The 16,007-nt window shown below is 62.3% G+C and overlaps 2 protein-coding genes across 2 annotated transcripts; one reads left to right on the top strand and one right to left on the bottom strand.

The window, feature by feature from the left end:
• Positions 1-128: 128 nt before the first annotated feature.
• LOC117642526 (basic proline-rich protein-like) lies at positions 129-13,738 on the bottom strand. The gene is made up of 4 exons (XM_034380788.1): positions 13,132-13,738; positions 2,603-2,679; positions 2,127-2,254; positions 129-1,831 (listed from the first exon to the last, which is right to left on the bottom strand). The coding sequence occupies exons 1-4, from the start codon at positions 13,581-13,583 to the stop codon at positions 869-871; spliced, it is 1,620 nt and encodes a 539-aa protein (XP_034236679.1). The 5' UTR covers positions 13,584-13,738; the 3' UTR covers positions 129-868.
• Positions 13,739-15,139: 1,401 nt separating this feature from the next.
• LOC117642692 (bolA-like protein 3) lies at positions 15,140-16,003 on the top strand. Its single transcript, XM_034381130.1, has 4 exons — positions 15,140-15,331; positions 15,488-15,611; positions 15,688-15,776; positions 15,852-16,003. Exons 1-4 carry the CDS (start codon positions 15,287-15,289, stop codon positions 15,909-15,911), a joined length of 318 nt encoding a protein of 105 aa, XP_034237021.1. The 5' UTR covers positions 15,140-15,286; the 3' UTR covers positions 15,912-16,003.
• The last annotated feature ends 4 nt before the right edge of the window (positions 16,004-16,007 follow it).

The following is a 16,007-nucleotide window of genomic DNA, read 5'->3' as shown; positions in this document are numbered from 1 at the left end:
ATGTTGTGCTGAAGCACTCCCTAATGATTTCCTCTTGTTTTTTTTTTATATATATAATTTTCTTTTCATACATCAGATATTTGAGGTTTGTCAAAATGGGGTGGGAGGGTTCAAGTTCACTGAAATACAAGTACACAAATTTTAATTAATAAATCGGCTTTGCCTTTCTTTGTATAATTATTATTACTTGGTAAGGACAACAAAGCTAGACAGGATGACACCTCACAAATACATTCATTGTTAATGGCAGCTTATTGTGATATAATAGGAGCCATATTTATTGAATTTCCTTACATTCTCTGCTGTCCCTAACAGCTAAATATATGTGCATTCAGTACACACAAGAATCAATCCTCCTACAACATTGACTTTTTAAATACATTAGAAATATCACAGATCTAACCACTATCATTGACAATGCAACTAGCAGACTCATCATTTAAATTGACGTGTCTGATCTCCTAGCCTCAGTGCTTAGGTTTAACAAAGAAATGACGCCCAAGGCTTGGAAATTTTCATAATAATTTAAGAAAAATCGGGCAGGTCCTGCACCGCACCGAGAATCCTATCTGATGCCTTCGACGGGGAGGAGTGGCCGCCAGGAGGCAATCCGCAAAACAGACCCCTCCCCCACCCTCACCCCAGTAAGTAGGCAGGCAATCTGCAAAGCAGCCCTTGAGTAAGTAGGCAACCCCTGTGGGTTACGAGCCCCTGCAACCGCGCCAGAGCGGCACTATAAAAAGAAGTTAAATCAAAACGACTAAATCTATTAGTGTGACAACTGCTTGATCGATTTCCCAAGGAAGCAAACTAATGTTTAGTCCAGTCGATTTAACTCTCTTCACAGTGTGGCCACATGTTGCAGTACTCAAGACGCCAGCAGCGTGGGGCTGAGCACGTCACCGCGGCCCTGGCGGCCCTGGCCGTGTGGCGCTCCTCTCTGCAGGCCGCGGTCGTCCTCGCGGTCGTCCTCCTCGTCGGCGTCCTCGGGCATGGCCAGGGGGCAGTGCCTCGAAAGCCTGGGCGACGGCGGTGAGTCGGCGGGGTGCTCTGATGCCTCCACTCGGTGCGACCCCGGGGGCGAGGGTGGCGGTGGCGGCGAGGGCGACGGCCCTGAGGGACTAGCTTCTGAGCTGCGGGGTAGCGGGCACGGCGAGGCGGGTGGCGGCGGAGAGGGGCAGTCCTCGACGACGCGGTCCTCGGGTTCACTGGGAGGGGCGAGTTCGGGGTGCGGGGTCAGCCTGCCCGAGTCGGCGGCCTGATCCGCACTGCGAGCCTCCGCGGTCTCTAGTTCCGACGTTGGCGGCGGCGGCGGTGGCGGCAGGGGCGGCTCCGGTGTGCTCCGGGAGGTGCTGCTGGGGCTGCGGCTGCGGTCTTCCGGGTGGTCCGCCACGACGCGGCCCTCCTCCTCCTCCTCGTGCCGTGCCGGGGACGCGGCTCTGCACTCCGGCGACGTCGCTCGCGGGGGTGTTGGACTGGGGGACGCCGTCGCCGTCGGCGAGCTGCTGCGATTCGGAGGCACGGCCGACGCTTGTTCCTGTTCAGGACACTCTGCGGGTCTGTCGTCACTTGCCGCCGGGGCTTGGGGAGCTGTCGGGGCTGGCCCTGCAGACGACGCCGACGACTCCGGGCTGGCGTCGCGGCTGCTGGTCCTACTAGCCCCGCTGGCCGCGCCCCGGGCCGCGGGCGTCCCTTCCCGGGCGTCGCGATTTGCGTCCCGGTCGTCGGAGGACGCGAGCGACGCCTGGGACACGGACTGGGGCATGGCGGAGTCGGCGTCGCGGCCTTGGGGGAGGCTCAGCTGCGGCAGCGACACGGCGGCCGACAGGCGCTGCAACATAGCAAGAGCAAGGGGGAGGCTGGTTATTTGTTTTGTCTGCAAAGCACTGCTAAGCGGCCAGTTGCTGGCAGGCAAAGGGCGAAGCAGCGGGGCTGTAGACCAGGGCTGCAGCTGCAGCCTGGTCCCGGACAGCGCTTTCGTCGTGCCGTCCCTCTCGCACCCCTGGGGCCTTAGGGCACGCCCCATGAGTGCGAGTGAGAGCGACGAGCGCAGTTCAAAATCAGACCGAACCGCGGGACCAGAGAGCGGCTATCGACCAAACACTCGGCGGGGCGGTGGGGCTCACCTGCTGGGCCTTGTCGGCCGCGGCCGGGGGCGGCGGGGGCGGCGCTTTTCTCTTCTTGCGCGGTTTGACGGGCGGCCTGGGGGCGGTCGTCGCGGAGGGGCCCACGGCGGCGGCGAGGCGCGGACCTGCTGCAAAGCACACAGTCAAAATTAAAACCTTAGAGTGTAGCCGCGACCGGGGACCGGGAGTGTTTGTCTCTGCTCAACACCTGGCGGCCTCTCCGGCGGCGCGGCAAGCGCGACAGAAGCTGCCACTGCCGGCCACGGCGCCGCGGCCATGACGGGGCGGTTCGGGGAAGGCTCGGCTGGGCACTAGCGGAGCGGACTAGCGGCAAGGCCGCAAGGCCTGCTACCCTGCAGCTACACTCTTCCGGGGGACGCCGTTTGAGCGGTAGTTTCGCGTCCGGCTGACGAGAAGTACATGGTTGCCAATTTGAAATTTGAAATGGATTCCTCTTCGCCTTCGGCTGTACGTACCCGGTGGCCGAGGCGGTGGTGCGTTGCCGTTGCTGCCTGTGGCTGCCGCGGGGTATTCCTTGGAGGACCCGGACGACCTGCAAACAACCAGAAAAACGTCCGTCAAGTCAAACATATAAGATGAACAAGACGCGATTCGCCGTCCGACCGGGATTGGAACCAGCACGCCACGCGCCACGCCACGCCACGACGCTGACCGCGTGGGCTTTCCCTCGCGCCTCGCGTCCCGCTGACACTGTTATTGGCGAAGCACCGCGGAGCGGGAAGGGAAGGCAAGGTCGAGAACGAGAACGCTCGGCGTCCCGCGGTGGTGCGAGAGGGACAGAGAGAGACAGCGAGGCAGCGTGACACAGGCCGGAAGCTGGCGGCGCTGGGCCGCCCTGGTCCTGGGCGGCCGATGGCAGCGATGGCAGCGCCACTTCCGGTCGCATCGACTCCGGTGACATTCACAAGCACGTGGCGCACTTCGAGCAGTCGCCGCTCCGCTCCGCTCCCACCTGTTCGGGCGCGACCCGTGAGTGCGACAGAGACAGCGCGACAGCTCGGGCGTGAGCGAAGCTTTCCGCCCCCACCTCTCCACCGCACTCGCGAGTCAATATTTGGTCTGCTGGACTAGACAACGACGGCCACCACACCCGCAGTTTCTCTCCTTCTCTCCCCTCTGCGCCTCGCTGGACGTCGCGCAGCCCGGCGCAGCCTCACTCTCCGTCGCCGCGATCGTATCACACCCCAAGTACGGCTGCAGCAGTTCGCCGGCAAAACGGCAAACTGCCGGGATCGCCGTGAACACGCGGTGGGCACGGCGGGGATAGCGAGGCGGTGCGCGGCGCGTCGGCCGTCCGAGAATAGCAACCCCTCGCCGCCCCGGCCCGGCGCCCCGCCACCCCGGCCCTCGCCGCGGCACATGCACAGTGCGGCCAGGCCGGCCAGCCAGCCGCACCTCAAAAACGCGTAAGAGAAGACGCGGCGTCGGGGAGTGTCTGCAGCACATTCCGCTCTGTCTCTCTCGCACCCCTGCGCAACGCCCCATGAGTGCGAGAGAGACAGAGCGTCGGAATCGGGCTGCAGCCGGTCAGCCCGGCGGGTAGGCAAAGCGCCCAGCCGCAACGCACCCGTGCGTCGAGGTTGCCTGCCTTCCAGGCGCCCCGCCCCGCTAGCGCGGTTTTGACTCCACCACTGCAGCACAGCACAGGGTAAAGAAAGGCGCTGCCGAGGCGGCGGGGCTGGAGGGGGAAGGGGGGGGGGAGTGGAAGGGTTCTCTGGTTTTGCGGCATGCCGCGCATTCCTCGCACTGTCGCCACGGCCCGGCCCGGCCCCGCACTGGGTACATCGCACCGGCGCGGCCGGGCCTGGCGAAGCCTGGCGCTTGGCATTTACGGTACTCGCATAGCGCACGGCATGGCCTGGCATGGCCTGGCAAGGCGCCGCACCGGACCGGGCTGCAGCGTGCAGCCGCCGAGCCAAGCAGTGCTCTCGTCGCTCTGTCTCTCTCGCACTCATGCAAACGCCCTGTAGAAGAGAGACAGAGCGCTGTTTGGAATCGAGCTGCCGGCGCCGCCCTGGGGCTCGCGGCTCGGCCGCTGGGAGAAACAGAGTCACACCGACAGCGGAATAATGCCAAAGAGTGTGTGCGTGAGGGAGAGGAAGAGAGAGTGTGCGTGCGTGTGCGAGTGTGCGAGCATGAGGGGTGGTTCGGGGTGGGGGAGGGGCGCGGCGCGGCGAGGCAAGGCTGCGGGGACAATCCTTTGCTTCGAGTCGCGGGCCTGGCTTAGTCAAGTAAACAGCTTGTGCGGGCTGCAGGCAGCAAGCGGCAGGCTTTGTTCGGCGGCCGTGCGGACGGGTTGGGCCCCTAGCTCCGCGTCTCGCATGCCACAGCGCGCTGATTCCGAACGGCTTCGACGGTCTGTCTCTCTCTCACGCAAACCCGCGAAACGCCCAATGACTGCGAGGGGGACAGAGCGACGAAGCCTCGCTCGGAACCAGCCGGCGGCGCTCCCCGGCCACGTCTGGCCCAGCCCAGCCCCGCTCCCTGATGCTCCCCGTGACGACGGCAGCGACGGCCCAGTCGTTACCCCACGACGACGCACGGAGAAGCGACGCACCGCTACAGGTCCCAGGTTGCGTCATCCGCTCGGTCATCCGCGAACCCTGCGCTGTGAGTCACAACACAACAGAGCTCGACCGGCGGCCGGCTCGGATAGCCCAAGGTATCCCACGACACTGTCGGCCGTCGGCCTGCCCGCCGTCCCGGCGGTCCAGGGTTCGACGCCCACCGGCGGCGTGACCCACTTTGGCGGCGGTGCGGCCGAAGCGCGCGGGCCGCCGATAATGCAGGCCTGGGAGTAAACAGGCGAGCGCGCCGCCGAGGCCCGCACTGCCCGCAGCAGGCAGGCTTTGAACAGCGCTCCTCTCTCGCACCCCAACGGGACGCCCCACGAGTGGAAGAGAGACACAGCGACGAAACCACGGTTCGGAGTGGGCCTGCTGGCGCTGCATCCGGAGCGCTCGCACTCGGCGACGCTTGCGGATAAGCAAACTCGCTGATAAGGGGCGGGGCGGCAGTGATTCACCGTGCCGAACCGAATGGACCGGAAGGCGCGCGCCAAGAGCGTGCTGCAGGTGGGGAGGCGCGCCAGAGCCACGCCACTGCCAGGGGGCCTGTCGGGGGGCCTTGGCGAATCATCTCCACCTCTCCGCGCGAGCAGCGAGCGAGCAGCGTCATGACGGCGGCGTCCTGGTGGTGTCGCCGCGTCGCCGCGTCGCGAGATGCAGACACTACACTGTGTCAGAGTGCCGCGGAAGCCGAAGTCGACTCGCACGCGGACACGGCGCTGGCGGGGACGATGAAGCGTGACGAAGGAGAGGCGTTGCTTGGCGTAGCCAGGCGTTTCCACGCCTGCAGCCGCTCGAATGGCATACAATCATGTGCGGTCTAGCCCTTAATGGTAATGGTAATGGGTGGTAGGCAAGCCCGCCAAACAGGCGCGTCGCGCAGGACGGCATACCCTTCTGTTCGCAGGCGCCCCGCCCCGCCCCGCCCCGCCCCGCCCCGCCCCGCCCCACCCCGCCCCGCAGCAGTCGCCGATCCGATCCGAGCGTAACGTCCATTCTCGTTACGCGCAATTCGCATCCAGAAAAGAAGGAGTTGTCGCGTGGGCAGCGGCAGCATGCGCGCACCACTTGTAATGTAAGCAGCAGACGGATCCCCTCTCTCTCTCTCTCTCTCTCTCGCACTCGTGCGAGGGGGACAAATAATCGGCGGGGACCCTCGGCTCGGAATCAGCCTGCAGCGGAGCGACGGCTGTCAGGGGCTTGAAAGGCCGGCCGAGGCTCAAAGCAGCTGAAGCGATGGGCGTGCCCCGCCCCGGCACGGCCGCGGTGGGGCCGTGGCGAGGCGACCCGGCCAAACAGTGGGGCCCTCGAACGGCGGTCTGGGATTCGGAGCGCTGTAACGACACTGTAACGAGCTTCGGAACGCGCAGAGTGGTTACGAATAATAACGCCGATTGGCGGGAATCGTGAACTATTGTTTTTAGAGAGGCCGGGGCGGTGGGACAGTGCGTATCTAATTCATGGGCGAGTTGAATCGATGAAGCGCCGAGCGAGCCGTAGCAGTGTGCCTCCGCAGTCCAGGCGGTCTAGTCGAGGGAGTCTAGACGCTGGCGCGCGCTGGCGCGCGCTGGCGCCAGGTGGGGCCCTAGAAGTAGCCCCAGAGTCGAGGTTTGTCCAGAGGCGGCCCTGCAGGCGGGCATTACCATAAGGAATTTCACGGGGTCTGTGGGCCATCCTAATATTATGCTCTGCGGGCCCGGCGAGGGGGCACGGCGAGGGGGCCCGGCCCCGCCGCCTCCCGGCCCCCAGCCCCTCGGTCGCGTAATTCGGCATTGTTTCTCCTGAGAGAGTCGACATCGTTCGGCGGTTCGGCCGTAATCCGCTTTCTGATTCACACACCGCGGGGCCGGCCGGCCGGGCCAAGCAGCGCGCGGCACACTGTGCACTGCACTCGCCCGGCTACTTCCTGCGGTACTTTGCAGGCCCGGCCGGGCCAAGCAGCGCGCGGCACACTGTGCACTGCACTCGCCCGGCTACTTCCTGCGGTACTTTGCGGGCCCGGCCGGGCCAAGCAGCGCGCGGCACACTGTGCACTGCACTCGCCCGGCTACTTCCTGCGGTACTTTGCGGGCCCGGCCGGGCCAAGCAGCGCGCGGCACACTGTGCACTGCACTCGCCCGGCTACTTCCTGCGGTACTTTGCGGGCCCGGCCGGGCCAAGCAGCGCGCGGCACACTGTGCACTGCACTCGCCCGGCTACTTCCTGCGGTACTTTGCAGGCCCGGCCGGGCCAAGCAGCGCGCGGCACACTGTGCACTGCACTCGCCCGGCTACTTCCTGCGGTACTTTGCGGGCCCGGCCGGGCAAGCAGCGCGCGGCACACTGTGCACTGCACTCGCCCGGCTACTTCCTGCGGTACTTTGCAGGCCCGGCCGGGCCAAGCAGCGCGCGGCACACTGTGCACTGCACTCACCCGGCTACTTCCTGCGGTACTTTGCGGGCCCGGCCGGGCCAAGCAGCGCGCGGCACACTGTGCACTGCACTCACCCGGCTACTTCCTGCGGTACTTTGCGGGCCCGGCCGGGCCAAGCAGCGCGCGGCACACTGTGCACTGCACTCGCCCGGCTACTTCCTGCGGTACTTTGCAGGCCCGGCCGGGCCAAGCAGCGCGCGGCACACTGTGCACTGCACTCGCCCGGCTACTTCCTGCGGTACTTTGCAGGCCCGGCCGGGCCAAGCAGCGCGCGGCACACTGTGCACTGCACTCACCCGGCTACTTCCTGCGGTACTTTGCAGGCCCGGCCGGGGCATAGCGTTCTGCCTCAGGCCGTCGAACGCGTCCAACAGCTCCAAGGGTCTAGCAAGGGTAGGCCAAAGGGTGGCCCAAAGGGTCTTCCAAGGCAGCTCGGCGTGCTGGCGCACTGTCGCAGTGCGTGCCGGCGCTGGCCGGCTGGCCGTGGCGAGCCGCAGCGGGGCGCGGTGGCCGCGGTGGCGTGCTGGACACACTGACCGATTTCACTTTTACTTGCGAGGCGTGGCGGCGCGCTGGCGGAGGGAAGACACGATGAAGGGAAAGGGGCAACGAGGCTTTGAGCCCCTTGCGGCGGACTGCAGCGGGCGAAAACTACGAAAAATCAAAGAATAACTAAAAACGAGGGGATTTGAACCCGCGCCCCGACAGGTTATCGCCGCGCTGCGCCGTTGGTACAGTGCAACCGCTGAAGCGTGAATGCAGCGGTGCCGCGCAAGCAGTGTGCCGATTCGAAAATCGCTTTGTCGCTCTGTCTCTCTCGCACCCACGCGGCCACGCGGCGTCGCGGCGTGGGTGCGAGAGAGACAGAGCGAATGGCTCCGCTGCGGGGACGTGGAGCCACGTGGGGCCAGGCCCGCCAGCGTGCCCGCCAGGCTGCCAGGCCACGGGACCGAGTGGCGCGTCGTGAGACACGGGATAAAGAGCCGAGGATGGAATGGGATAGAAAGGGATAGAACTGGCACGGCACGCGCGCCGCGACCCATTGCCGCAACTCGACTCGCTCTTCATTATTCATTGGCTGCCGCTCGCTCGCTTGCTTGCTCGCTTGCACTACCAACAACAAAAGCCACAAGCAGAACCGTTCGTTTATTTCTGTCGGTTTTGAGCGCTGCCGTCGGTTGCCCAACTTGGTGCGCGAAAACGGCCCACAAGAATAATTATTCTATTTGTTATCGGCGACCCTTCGGCCGAGCCGATACGCCTGGCAGTCCCGTCGCGCTGAATGGCAGAACGGCACAACGGCCAGCCAGTGACGTCACGGCGGCGGGCAGGACGGACCCGCGATGCCAACTCCCGGGCGGGGCCGGAACCTGCACTCCGATCCCGGGAGGCGTTGTCGTCGCGCTGTCTCTCTCGCTCGCTTGCTTGCTTGCTCGCTTGCACTACCAACAACAAAAGCCACAAGCAGAACCGTTCGTTTACTTCTGTCGGTTTTGAGCGCTGCCGTCGGTTGCTCAACTTGGTGCGCGAAAACGGCCCACAAGAATAATTATTCTATTTGTTATCGGCGACCCTTCGGCCGAGCCGATACGCCTGGCAGTCCCGTCGCGCTGAATGGCAGAACGGCACAACGGCCAGCCAGTGACGTCACGGCGGCGGGCAGGACGGACCCGCGATGCCAACTCCCGGGCGGGGCCGGAACCTGCACTCCGATCCCGGGAGGCGTTGTCGTCGCGCTGTCTCTCTCGCACTCACGGGACGTCCCCTACAGGTGCGGCAGAGACGGTGCGACGAACACGTCTTTCGGAAGGCGTCTGCATCCGGACGGCTTCTTCGCCGTCGCTTTGAGTGCCCAAAAAACACGGCCAAAAGGGACATCCGACGCACCATCGCCTCACGCGTTCAAATTCCCGCGCCCTTCAGTCGCGGCAAATCACGGCATTTCGAATTTCGACTCGATTTCGACGCGGAGTTTCGGGGCCAGAATCCCGATTGAGGAGTGTCGGTCGCGGCGGCCGGACAGGACAGGACAGTGAGTGATTCCTACGATCGGCCGCGCGGCAGGGAGGGCGCCAACTGATTGACACTCCCATTCTACTCGGACGCCCTCCGCTCGCTCCAATCTTTCCAGGCCAAACAGTGCACCAGTGTCTCGCTCGCGCCGCCTGGCCCTGCTCTGTACGAGTGCTTCGACTTGGACGTCGTCGGGCAGGGCGAGGACGGCGGCGAGGAGAGGGGTGGGGGGAAGGGAGCACGAATTTCCATAAATGCCAGGTCGGGTCATTTCCACGGCAGCGCCGAACCGAAAGGTCACCGCCGAGCTGCCGCCTGCTGCCTGCTGCAGTACACGGCCGCGGCCAGGGCGTCGCGGCGCCGGTTCGGTTACGCAACGACGCCGTGCTGCTTGCTCCCGACGAGAGGCGGCTGGGGACGAGGATCGTGCAATTAAGGCGAAGCAGGCGGCGAACATCCAGGTGGCCGGGACGTTGTCCTGGACGTTGTCCTGGACAAGGCGGTGGAGAGGGCGAAGACACGGCGGCGCGGACGGCCAGGCGGCGCAGAGGCCGAGGGACGTTTCCGGCGAACGGGTTCAGCGCCGCCAGCGCCAGCGGCCACGCCTTCTCGAGCTGCAGTTCCACTCCGAACAGCCCTCCCGGGTGATTCCGTGCGTAGGGGGTCATTTCAGGTCACCGGGGCCTTGCGCCTGAACTGAGGTTGATTTGGTGGCTTTGGCAATTCAAATTTGTTTTACTAAACGAAGACCATGTCCTCATGTGGATAAGTCAATCTAACTTTTGTTTATCTGGGTTTTGTAAGCTGCTAAAGTGTCGTTTTGTAAGTTCCGTCATGGTCACCAACACCTATAAGACAACATTGCCATGCTGTAGTATATGACTCAGCCACATCAAAAGAAAACTGGCTATTTCACTCTCTCCCCTGACTTATTCTTCACAAAATTACGGAGGGTGACCTTTGTATCATCACTTGTTGAACCCGAAACAGCCTTTGGGAAAATGTCCACCGTGTGACCATGTGACCTATGCTGTTTTTACAAATGACGGTCTACTGGGGTTCCTTTTCATTTTAGAAACTCGCGACCACTTGGAATCGAAAGAACATAAAAAAACACTTCCAGAAGCCCGTGCCCACGGGACCTGGGGCGGTCAAACGACGCTTCCAGGCCGTCAGAAGAGTTCAAAACGGTAAGGGTGTAAAAATGGATGTAAATTCCGTTTCGGGCCGTAGCTCCTCCATCTGAGGGAGAAAGTTCCCACAACCTTCGCTGAAAAATGCTATTTTGGATGCTGAAAATGACACCGTCAACAGTTTTTACCTATCTTGTAACCCAGCGGTTCAGGAGACTAAAAACTTCGCTTTGTAAATTCCGTAATCTGTAAATTCCGTCATTATTTCTGTAAATTCCGCCGTATTTCATAGGGAGTGAAAATAAAAGTCAACTTGTAGCGCTGCCACGCTCAGAGGGGTACTGTGGGGTACTATGTATGCCATCTACACCAAATTTAGCCCCTAAAGTTGAACTTTAAAAAAGAACATTTGGTACATCCAAAATGACCCCCTACGCACGGAATCACCCTCCCCTGTCCCTCTCACACTCATGGCGCACCTCGTAGGGGTGCGAGAGAGACAGAGCGACAGCACACCGTTCGGAATCGAACTGCCGCCCGTTCCCGATGACGACGGGCTGACGGCGGTCGACGCCCTCGTGACGGAGCACGGCGTCGGCGTCCCCCAGTCCGGCCGATTGATTCGGGGAGCCGCCCCTCCTTACCCTTTCCCCACCGTAATTCACCCTCCGAATCTAGAGCACCGAGGGCGCCGCCCTGTCTCTCTCGCGCCCCTCCCGGCCGGCCCGCGAGTGCGAGAGAGACCGCGACAGCGCTTTACTGCCCCGTGATGAGATTGGCCGCGACGCTGCCTGGCGCAGCCCCGCCCTCCTGCAAGGAGGCACCGGACTGGCCTGCCTCCAGTGTCTTAGACCGCTCATTTATTGTTGATTTATTGCTGCTTTTCTGTCCTTCCTTTTCGTTCTTTCGCGAGGCGATACAGTTTCGCCGTGCACTGCACCGCACTGCGACGCGCATACGCCGTTCACCTCGCACAATGGCAGCACTGGACACCTGGCAGGCTGGCCGCGGCCCGCCACACTGCCACACCGCCCGCCACACTGCCACACCGCCCGCCACACTGCCACACCGCCCGCCACACTGCCACACCGCCCGCCACACTGCCACACCGCCCGCCACACTGCCACACCGCCCGCCACACTGCCACACCGCCCGCCACACTGCCACACCGCCCGCCACACTGCCACGCCGCCCGCCGTGCCCGCAGTCCAACCGGATGTCCTGTGTCCTCCGCGCGACACTTTATACACGGCCCGTCATACGCCAGGGACACTGTTCCTATTGCCACCATTGGTCCTTGTTTCTGCCGCCCGAGGCGTCCGCCCTCGTCGAAACCAAACGAACCGCGCGCCGCGCCGCGGGCAGCGAGTAGCAGCGAGTGCGGGCGGAATCTCGGGCGCGGTCCCGCGAGTGCGAGAGAGACGGGGCGACTGCTGCGACTGTCCGTAATGAGAGCCGCGGACAAAAACGCGGCCCTTCATGACTGTGGCCGCGCCACGCTTCGCCGAGCAGCGCCGCGTTGCTCGGCGGCCTAGTTCGCCGTCTCTCTCGCGCGCCCTCACGTCCTGGCGGGACGCCTCATGAGTGCGAGAGAGACAGCGCGACGACGGCACAGTGCTAGGGACAGACGGCGCCAAGTGGCGGCGAGGCGAGGAGTCATCGGCGGCCGCATTTTATTTTCGGCATCGATAACGCATCGACAGGGCGCCGCGGGGCAGGGAAGTCCAGCACAGTGGCGGATCCAGAGGCGGCTTATGGGGGGGGGGGGAGTCGCACTTTTTGCCTACCTTTCAGGCGGCTACCTAGGGGCTAGGGGGGGGGGGCGTCTCGTGGGGGTGCGAGAGAGACAGCCTGCTGGCCGTACGTACTGACCGTGTTCCTGCCCTGAAACTCCCTGCTCCGACCACGCGCCGGCAGTGTTTCGCCACAGCGAGGGCGATATGCGATCGGAGCGGGGCCTAGGCTGCCCAGACGGCCCAGACACAGCAGACGCTACGAGTCCATCCTAGTCCATCCCAGCGGCCAGCATGGCGAGCATGCAAACGGCAGTCGCGGTGGTATCTCCCGTTGCTGCATCTCTCGCTGTGGCACACTCGCACTCACACACACACAGGCGCACGTACTCGCTCGCCACACATGCACACCGCCGATGGACTTTCTCTCGCGCTGCCGCGCTGCTCACTTGAACGAGGGCGAGTCACAGCAGCAACTCGGTCCGGATAGCCGGACCGGTGCTCGGAGGAGGGGGAGGAGGAGGGGGAGGGGAGCAAGGCGTCGAACAGCTCGAAGTCGCTTCGGTAAACTGATAACCGAAACCGGAGCCAAGTGAAGGCGAACGGAGAACAAAGCACTAACGCGGCCACCACCACGGATGAAGCGCTTGAAAATATAAATGCCGCTGGTGGTGCTGGTATTTGAACCCGAGGACGGCACGCGATGTGTAGAAGTGCGGCGCGTTCCCAGCCGCCTTAGTGCCGCTGGCTTATTCTTTTGCAGCCCTGCAGTGCCTGCAGTGTCTCTGTCTCTCTCGCACGCCCGCGGAGCGCGGCGTTAGTGCGAGAGAGACAGAGCGCCTGCTGCAGCAGGCTGTCCGTGGCAGAGACGACGAGCCACGTTTGGTCGCGGCCATAACGGGGCAAAACAGGCAAACGGCAGAGTAACCGCCTCACCTCCCACCGAAATGGTGGGGCTCTTGAGCGAAATGGCGAGGCTCGACCCGCGGCGACCGCATCACCGTACCCGCGGCGGCTAGGCTCCGCTGGCAGCACGTCCGACTTGGCACCCCTCAGGGCTCGAAACATGGCGACGCTGACGACTCAAGTGGCAACGCCAACCGCGGGAACCGCGACCAAGACTCACCAGTCAAAGTTGAGGTGCGACCGGCGGCGCGGCACCGTCCAGGTGCCGAACTTGTCCTGCGTGGGCCTGAGCTGGGGCTCGTCGTCGTCCAGCGGCGGCGGCGGCACGGCGGCGTCCTCGTCGTCGCGGAAGGGGTTCAGGTGCTCGGGGTAGTCCTTGATGGTGTGCATGGCGGGCGGGCGGCGCGCCGGCCGCTGCGGGGGCAGCATGGTGCCCGTCGCTGGGGGCGGCGTCGTCCGGGGCCGGGGCCGCGGGGGCGGCCTGCTGAGGGTGGCGACCGCGTCCGCCGGCAGCGGTGGCGTCGACGACCGGGGGCGGACGGGGCGGACACTGGGGGTGGGCGGAGCAGACGCGGACGGAGCGGAGCCTCGCTTGGCGTGCGCGACCAGGGCGCGCAGGGAGCGACGGGCTTGCTGCAGGCCGCGGGGGATGTTCCACGGGTTGTCGCGCATGACCGCGCCGGGCTGTGCCGGCCGAGCAAAAAGACACTTCACTTCACTGCACTTCACTTGGAGACACTGCACTGCGAGGCACTGCGCTGCGCGTCGTCTTCGCTCCGGGGGCACATCGAAGACCGCGACCAACACCGCGCCACGGCCGACCGGCGACTGACTTGACTGCGGCGGCCCTGCCTGCCTGCGCGGCGCGCCGACCGGGCGCATACCACCAGGCTGCTAGGCCCCGCTGGGCCCCGCGGGGAGAGAGGGGAGAGGGGGGGGTGGGCAACGCCGGGCAACGCGCGATCGCGGGCCGCGAAGTGCCGCGGCGGGGCGGGGCGTCATAGTGGAGTAAAGGGTACAGGCCCAGGTGACCCCGGCCCAAACGGCAGCACCGACAGCGACACGACAGCACAGCACCGCGCGGGGCGGGGCGGGGCGGGGGCCCAGGTGTGCTGGTCGTGACGTCACGCAGTCCCGTGATCCCGCAGCGCCGTGTCAACGATGTCAACGCGGCCCGGCTCGAGAACACAGGCTGGTGTTGGAAAACAGACCGACACCGACTGACATAAGGGTAAAAAACTCGAAAAAATAAAGCGTTTTCCTGGTCTCAGTCCTGCAGCGCAGAAAAGTGCACAACGGGAATGGGTTATCGCGAGGTCAGCGCTGCAGCCTGATTTCGAGCGGTGTCTCTGTCTCTCCTGCACTTGATCCACGACACGCCCCATGAGTGCGAGAGAGACAGCGTCAGCCTGCAGCGCCGGACGGCCGATTAAGTAATTTTCGAGGAGGCGTCCGAACCCTTTAGCGGCTGCCTAACGCTTTCGCCCACAACAACTCGGCCAATTTCAATTGTGAGCACAAAGTGCCTCGTTGGCTGGACCTGGACGGTCCAGGACGCCGGGCCCACTCCACCGCGAGGACGGCGATGGTGGGCGAGCGGTGAAGGGGGGCAAGTGGGGTGAGCAAAAGTGCGCGCATGCACGCGCGGGTGGATCACCCACCTCAACTTTCGAGGCAAATGATTGCATGCCATTTCGGGGCCCTGCGCCCAACCCCTACACGCTCCGCCTCCACCAGTCGTCTGATTCCGCACATCCTTCACGTCGCCGTCTCCCTCTCACTCACTCATGGGAGGGTTCCGTACAAGTGGGAGAAAGACAGAGCGACGACAATGATTGCGGAATCAGACTGCAGCCCCAGCCCGGCCGGCCCGAGGGGCCCGAGGGGCCCGAGGGGCACGAGCAGCACGTGGGTGGCCGGTTTTCGCCGGACCAGAGAGACGGAACGGCAGTGGCGATGTGTGGGGCTCCATTGTGGATTCGCTAGTGACATGATGAATGCCACTTTGACCAAACCTCTGCCTAGCCGCATCTAAGCGTCGCAAGGCCTGATGCCGGTACAGTCGCGTTGGTTATGGACTTTCTCTGGAAATGTGCCCAGCCGAGACAAATAAATATTTTCCAGCAGAAACATCTTCTATTGTTCTCAGGACAGTGCGTTACTTTCTAGAGAGAAGCAGAGCCACGAATGTTTGAAACTGCCGCTGCGGGGCCCATCTCCCCACCCCTTCTCCCTCCCTCCCCTCCCCCTCTCCCTTACCATAGAAAGAAACATGGCCCTGATGCCCTGACTTCTCTGCGCCGCACGGGGTATTTTCATTATTGCAATTAACGCAGGGGATGACATTCTTTTAATCTTGGGAATATACCTCTAAAATGTTTTCAAGAGTTAGAAAGTTCCTTGATACCAAGCAGCTTCTTGTGAGTTCCTATTATCTTTGTGTTTCCTTAGGTTATGTATTTGTTTAGTTGGTATAGGGGATTACTTTTCTAACTCGCTTTTAAATAATTATAATTTATTTTAAACGGATATTATTTTCTCTGTATCTCAACCGCATGACTTTGTTTTTACTTCAGATAGCTGCAAGAAGGTTTGAAAACCATGGAGCACCAACGCAACCCTCTGGAGAGGATAAATTGAAAACAATTTTACAAAAATCTTTCCCAAATGCAAAAGTCATAGAAGTTGTAGATATATCTGGTAATTTTAATTGAAACTATTTTAACAATTTTTCTTTGTCAAGTGGCATTTTGATCTCGTTTTCCTTGATGTTTAGGAGGATGCGGAGCTATGTATGATATAACAGTACTTGCACCGGAGTTGAAAGGATTAAGCATAGTCAAGCAACATCGAATGATAAATGAGGCAAGTATTTTGGCGGTATATTCTGTTTTTTATAAAGTTTGGTTGGCAGAAATTTAAAGTTGGTGTCTTGTACAGGTGCTGAAAGAAGAAATTAAAGATATGCATGGGTTGCGGATCAACACCTCTGCGCCATGATATTATACTTAGGTATTAGCTTTTAACTGTGTAATAAGTGTAAAATAAAGTTTGGTAGAGTATGTCTACTCAAATATATTTTGGGAAAAAAAGGTA

The sequence above is a fragment of the Thrips palmi genome, unplaced genomic scaffold, assembly GCF_012932325.1.
Source record: "Thrips palmi isolate BJ-2018 unplaced genomic scaffold, TpBJ-2018v1 HiC_scaffold_16, whole genome shotgun sequence".
NCBI classification, from domain to species: domain Eukaryota; kingdom Metazoa; phylum Arthropoda; class Insecta; order Thysanoptera; family Thripidae; genus Thrips; species Thrips palmi.
This window is presented reverse-complemented; position numbering and strand designations above follow the sequence as displayed.